The 6,000-nt window shown below is 44.8% G+C and overlaps 1 protein-coding gene and 1 long non-coding RNA gene across 3 annotated transcripts in view; one reads left to right on the top strand and one right to left on the bottom strand.

Annotated features, from left to right (window-relative positions):
• Positions 1-2,562, bottom strand: LOC120307107. The gene is made up of 3 exons (XR_005556446.1): positions 2,404-2,562; positions 1,747-2,298; positions 1-114 (listed from the first exon to the last, which is right to left on the bottom strand). It is a non-coding gene; the product is annotated as an uncharacterized LOC120307107 (long non-coding RNA).
• A 159-nt stretch (positions 2,563-2,721) lies between these two features.
• Positions 2,722-6,000, top strand: part of KIAA0930 (KIAA0930 ortholog) — a 62,867-nt gene continuing 59,588 nt past the window's right edge. Inside the window, exon 1 of one of the 2 annotated variants that reach the window (XM_039341396.1) lies at positions 2,722-3,042. In XM_039341396.1, the coding sequence (XP_039197330.1) occupies positions 2,910-3,042 (133 nt within the window). In that variant the 5' untranslated portion in view covers positions 2,722-2,909. The remainder of the gene's footprint in view (positions 3,043-6,000) is intronic. The other variant, XM_039341395.1, reaches the window with a different exon arrangement.

Here is a 6,000-nt window from a genome sequence, read left to right as displayed (position 1 = left end):
GCCAGTTCAGGCATTTTTAATTGACTGAGGTAAAGATGGTGAAAATTTCTTGCGTTCTCGACTTCTCCAAGCTGGCACTTTTCAGAGATGTTCAGCTTCAGTTCCTTCGGAAGCCTGGATGGAATTAGAGAGTTAGAGTCAAAGACTTCTGGAGGATATCAATTCTAGGAGAAATCAGCAAAACTAATATGTATTTTTAAATGTCTTTTAAATTATATTTACAAATTACAAGAAAAAAAATCACAAAACAGCTAAATACGTTAAAATGAAGAAAACATTAGGAATAAAGAACCCCAAACTAACTAAATTAATTTATTAATGAAAGGAAAAATGAGGTGGGAGAGATATTTTGATTTAAATATCAGAATAATCTGACCAGGTTTGGGGTCTATGTTGCTATCTTAGGCAGCAAAATATGACAGTTTTAAGTATTCAAGGGCTCTGCTTGTAATTAAGGTAGAGTCCTTAATTACTAGGGGGAGCCGGTGTTAATTCTTGTCAGTGGGAGAGGGGGCTGTGTTCATGTTAATAGATGTCTTACTGGCTTTTAATAAAACCACAATCAGTTTTCCTTGACATCTGAAGTGCAGTACTTTTCCAAACTCAATCTCAGTCACTTAGATATTTTCCATATTTGTATATGTAGTATTAGTCCAAAAAGAAATAAAGAACAAAACCATTTGATTAATATACCCTAAAATATCTTATATCACCAAGAAAATAAACTGGGAATAAAAAAAATCATCAATTAATTTCAACCTCAAATCCAAAGAAACAAGCTTAACATTTTTTAAAAAAAAACTTGCATTAATTCATGTTCCATTATTGATTATTTCATAAATCATACAATTTCAACTTTAAAGATGTGCTAATGTTTCTGATCTAGCTAAGAAATCAAATTGACGTCCAAAGCAGACTCTGTAAAAATAACACCTCCTTAGGTTTCTCTGAGGCAGTTAAAGCAGATGGTCCATACTGACCTATCAAAGCATGCTTGAATTGATTAGATTGCTGCTTTATATATTAGTCAAAAAAATTCTGTCTGAAGGTGTTAGAAATTGCTTAAAATAATCATTACAAAGTAATTGACTTAAAGTTACCATTTTACACTTCTCTATATTTTCTAATAGAATATCTTACCATACGCCACGGGTGTCAAACTTGCCACGTCATGTGTCACAACATATCACAATTCTTTTTGCCTTGCCGGCAATGGGGTGGGCATGGCTTCAGTATAATGAAACCGGCCCACGGGCCAGCAGCTTGACACCCCTGCCATAAGCAGTCCTCACTTAACCAACCACTCATTCAGTGACCATTTAAAATTACTCTGGTGGTGAAAAATTATAGCCCATTTATGACCTTTGCAGTGTCTTAGTCATGTGATTGCCACCACTGTCAGTATATCTTGTTCTGTGCCTGTCTTTCCTTTATTTCCCCCTTTACAGAGCTGAGAGATTGGAGAGAAAGGGATAGCAGGAGAGTAAGTTGTTGGCTCTTCTACACATTAAAATCAATGATTTTGTGCCCACAGTAGAAAAGTGTCAGGCAAAGGAGAGATTGCTTACAGCAGTGTTTCCCAAACTTGACAATTTTAAGGCATGTGGACTTCAACGCTGGCTGTGGAATTCTGGGAGTTGAAGTCCACATGCCTTAAAATTGTCAAGTTTGGGAAACACTGGCTTACAGTAATGGAGTAATCTTGTCACTTTCCATCCAGAAAATAGTCTTGAACACATAGTTTACCATTTAGTAACTGCTTCACTTAGTGGAGGAATTGCCACTCCCAATTGGCCTGGCTTAGGATTTCTGGGAGTTGAAGTCCACAAATCATAAAAGGGACAAGTTTGAAGACCCGTGTCATGCAAACCCAGATTTTGAAGGTACATGAAATTGATGTTCTGCAACCCCGAGAAAGCCTGCTTCCAGCTAGGCCTCTGTGGAGGATGCCTGAGCCAAAGATGGCCCATGGGAGTGATATCTCATTTATCATCCATTTATCATATGGATGCACAGAGCCGTCCTCATGGAAATCTCGCAATATCGTGATCGAAGCCTACTGTGCAATCACGGGTTTTGCATGATGCAATTTCTTCGCCGTGATCAAAGCAAGGCGTTTGCTTTGGATCACGCAATGGCTTCTGTTTTTAAGTGCAATACCCACAAAGCCTTATTTTATCCGCCGAAGTGTCTTATCTCTCTGCTAAACCTTTGGACGATATCGGTACTTCGCTTTTTAGGCTTTGGGGCCGGAATCAACTCCGCAATGCAACCAGTTCGAGGCACTTCTGCTTGTCCCTGGAAGACATAAATGGGACCGTCACATAATAATTTAGGCACTGCAATGACGTTCAAAGAGGGTTGCGCGACTTCGATTCCCCCTGTCCCTATTCCCTTCCTTACCTTTCCCGACATCAGCGAGGGGGCCAAGTGCTGGTTCCAGGGAGCCGGCGGGCTGGGCGCGGTGGTGAATCCCGCCTGCCGGCTGCAGAAAAGAGGCCAGACGCCGCGGCTTCTCCGCCTCGGCTGCAATAGCAGCAGCGGCAGCAGCAAAGAGCTTGGCGGTCCGGGAGTGGGTGACGTCAGGGGTCCCGCCCGGGCTCGGCCACGCCCTCCCCTCTTCGCCGCCTCCCATTGGCTGCGACGCGCCGAGCTAGCGGGTGGCAGGAGGCGTTCTAAAAGGCCAGCGCCACCAGCTGCAGACCCGCTGCTGCTGTTGCGGAGGCGGAAGAGGCACCGGCCGGCGGGGAAGCCTCCCCAGGAGGAGGGTGGGGGGCATTTCCGCGAGGCCGCTGGTCAGCGGCCATGCCCCCGCAGTAGCTCTCTTGCCTCGTCCCCACGCTGGGGCAGGGGAGGGGCAGTCCGGCCCGAGCGCTTGAGATGCCCGGCGCTGGGCGGGCGCTGCTGGCATGGCCTCCTTCGCGGCTCCCGGGCAGCAGGACGGCGGCAGCGGGGAGCTGGACCGCTCCCTTCAGCAGATGCTGCGGGCCATAGTGGAGGAGAGGACCCGCGTTAGCCTCCGCCACGAGATCAGTGGGCTCGGTGAGTGGAGAGGCGTCAGGGGCCAAGGGAAAGCAGCAGCCGGGGGGAGGAGGGGGTAGGGGGCGAAGGCAACCCGAAGACGTCCCTGGTAGAGAAAATCGCAGCCTTGCTGGCCGGGAGAAAGGCTCCGGGGCGCCGCCATCCCTTTCTCTGCGCTGACTCTCCTTCTCGGAAGCCCTCTGCACATGCTCAGGGGCTCGGTTCTTCGCCCGCCCGCCCCCTCCCCCCAGCCTGCGAGGTGCTGGAGACCCCCTTAAGGTGGGAGCCCGCCTTGCACAGGACTGTCCTTTTGTAGCTTTTCTGCTTCAGGGCGAAAGGGTTCCTTAAAAAAAAAAACACCTGGAAAAAATTCTGCCTCTGCATTATTGTTAAAGGAACAGGCCTCCTCTTGGTCTGAAATAGTATAGGGTTTCCTGCTTGAGCAAGGGGGTTGGACTAGAAGACCTCCAAGGTCCCTTCCTGCTCTATTCTGATTGATTGATTGAGTGATGATTCTCAACGTGCAAGCTGTCTAGTTGTATCTGGCGGTAGTCTCCAAAGTGCCCATTGTTGTGGCCGTGCAAAATGAAACACCGGCCACTGGTTGCTGAATTAGGGTGACCCAGCTACAACTAGAAGTGTTAAGTGTTTAAGAAAAGGGAAGAGATCCTTTCATGGGTTATTGGTATAATCTGTAAATAAACCTTGAAATATTCTTGCACAAAGACTCTTAAATGTGGGAGATACAGTTGTTCCCTGTATAGTTGTATGGATATAGCAGGCCTAGTAATCCCCCTATATGGGAATTGTCTCTGCTTCCTGCTAGATCATTTTAATAAGACAAATCTGTATTTGAGTAACTCGTTCTTTTGAGGAAAACAAAGTTTGTCTCATCTGCCAGGGCTTATTTTTGAAGAGGTGAGCAGGAGGGGGGGGGTGTCTGTTGTGAATTGCACTTTAGCTTTATTTTGGGTTCAGCCTGTTTTGCCTCATGTATCAAAGGTGTGTCTCAGCTACTTTGCTGGCCTGGAAAAAAAAGGGAAGGAGAAATCAGGAAACTGTCATTTTAATGTTCTCTGGGTTGGGAACTACTGCTGGATCTTGCTGCAACGGAAAGCCTCTGGGAGGTTTTATTTTTTTAAAAAAAACAACTCTTCCCTATTTCAATGATACCAGCTGAAATCAACTGTTTTCTTCCTGCCTTGTTTCTAACACAGGCCGTAATATAATATGTTTCTTGTGACCAGAGCAGGCAAAAACCAGGATGTGGGAATTGCCCTCACTTATGTCCCCATCATAGAGAAATCCAATGTTTTGCCATCTGTGAGGGAATCTGATAAAGCAGCGTTGACGTTATTTCTCAGGGAAAATGGACAAAGCTAGATCTTTATGCAGGGAGAATAAAGCTTGATGTATGCTCCAGTTTCTAGAATGCAATATAAACAATTAAATCCCCTCCCAGACAGAAAAAAGGCCTTTGTTCCCCACATTGGAGTCTGTTGTTGTTTTCATGTTGGATTCACACCTGTTGTACATTCTGGGATTTGTAACATTCAAGAATCTAACATAAACCCATCTCCAACATCCTCTAAAGAAGTTGGTTAAAGCATCTTAACAGATGTCTTCTTTACAGCTTAGTTCTGCAAACAAATTGCATGGCAGCAGTATTTATTGGATTGGCATTTAATAAGCGTCTTAACATTTATTCCCATTCTGGGAAATCCTGAGATTTCCAATGGTTTACTGGGAGACTTTTGAGCAAAAGATAGAAAGTGATAAACGAGCTTTTCTGTTACATGGTTTCAGGGCTCTTCAAACTTGGCCCTTTTATGACTTGTGGACTTCAACTCCCAGAATTCCGTGCCTGGCTGAGGAATTCTGGGAGTTGAAGTCCACAAGTCATAAAAGGGCCAGGTTTGAAGACCCCTGTACTAGGAGGTCATTAGAAAGCAATAAATACATTATTATATTATCATGTCTTTATTATTTTTATAATTAACTTGAGGCCGTGAACATACCTAATACTCTTTTCTCCTATTTTCCCCTGTGAGATGGGTTGAGCTGAGAAGAAAAAGTGAGTGTGACTGATTCAAAGTCACTCACTCATCTTTCATGCCTAAGGTGGGACTACAGATCTCACCTCTTGGATTCATCACTAGACCAAACTGGTTCTGGGTTGTCTCAGTTGCCCCATATTCACAGTATGTGATGATTTCCCAGAATCCCTTGTACAATACAGAGGCTTTTGCAGTGTGGGCAGATTGTAGAAACAGTTCAACCATTGGTATAGATTAGAAGATATTCCCTGAAGACTGAATACCACTTTCTAGAGCTGTGTTCCTCAACCTTGGCAACGTTAAGATGTGTGGACTTCCACTTCAGAATTCCCCACACATCTTAAAGTTGCCATGGTTGAGAAATATTGGTATGGGGGGGGGGACACAGTCATAGCTGCTTTCTTCCAAAACTTTTGTCTTAATTCAATGAGGAGCTGCCCATTACAAATATCCATGGCTTGCTATTGTCTGACTGAAGCTCAGTTAAGACAGACTAGAGATCTTCTGTGGCCGAACTCTACAGCCTTTGAGGTCATGCTTGGTCTTCTCATTTGCCTGCTATATGATGCTGCTGCTTTGCTTAATGGCCATTCTCTTTCTTCCTGGACAGATTTCAATACAGTCTCCTTGCTCACAGTCTTGGCTGTGCCTTAGAAGTTGCATGATCATCCCACGATTCACTCTCCCTTTGTTTCCTTTCTACCCTCAAAGTAGTACCCTCCCTGCTCTGAATCGGTGACTTCATGGCATTTGCCAAGATCTCTTAAGTGCATTATGGGAACAGCCGTTTGTGTTTTATGCACTGCGATTAAGAAGATTCCCAATGCTTGTTTCTAACTGTGGCTCTTTTAGAAACCATGGAGAGAAATCTGCAGCCCAGTTCATTATGTTAGGACTACATTGCAAAGTCAGCTGCCAGTAG

This window comes from Crotalus tigris, unplaced genomic scaffold (assembly GCF_016545835.1).
Source record: "Crotalus tigris isolate CLP2741 ecotype Arizona unplaced genomic scaffold, ASM1654583v1 scf7180000017764.6497338, whole genome shotgun sequence".
NCBI lineage: Eukaryota > Metazoa > Chordata > Lepidosauria > Squamata > Viperidae > Crotalus > Crotalus tigris.
The sequence above is the reverse complement of the archived record's forward strand: the minus strand, read 5'-3'. Positions and strand labels throughout refer to the sequence as shown.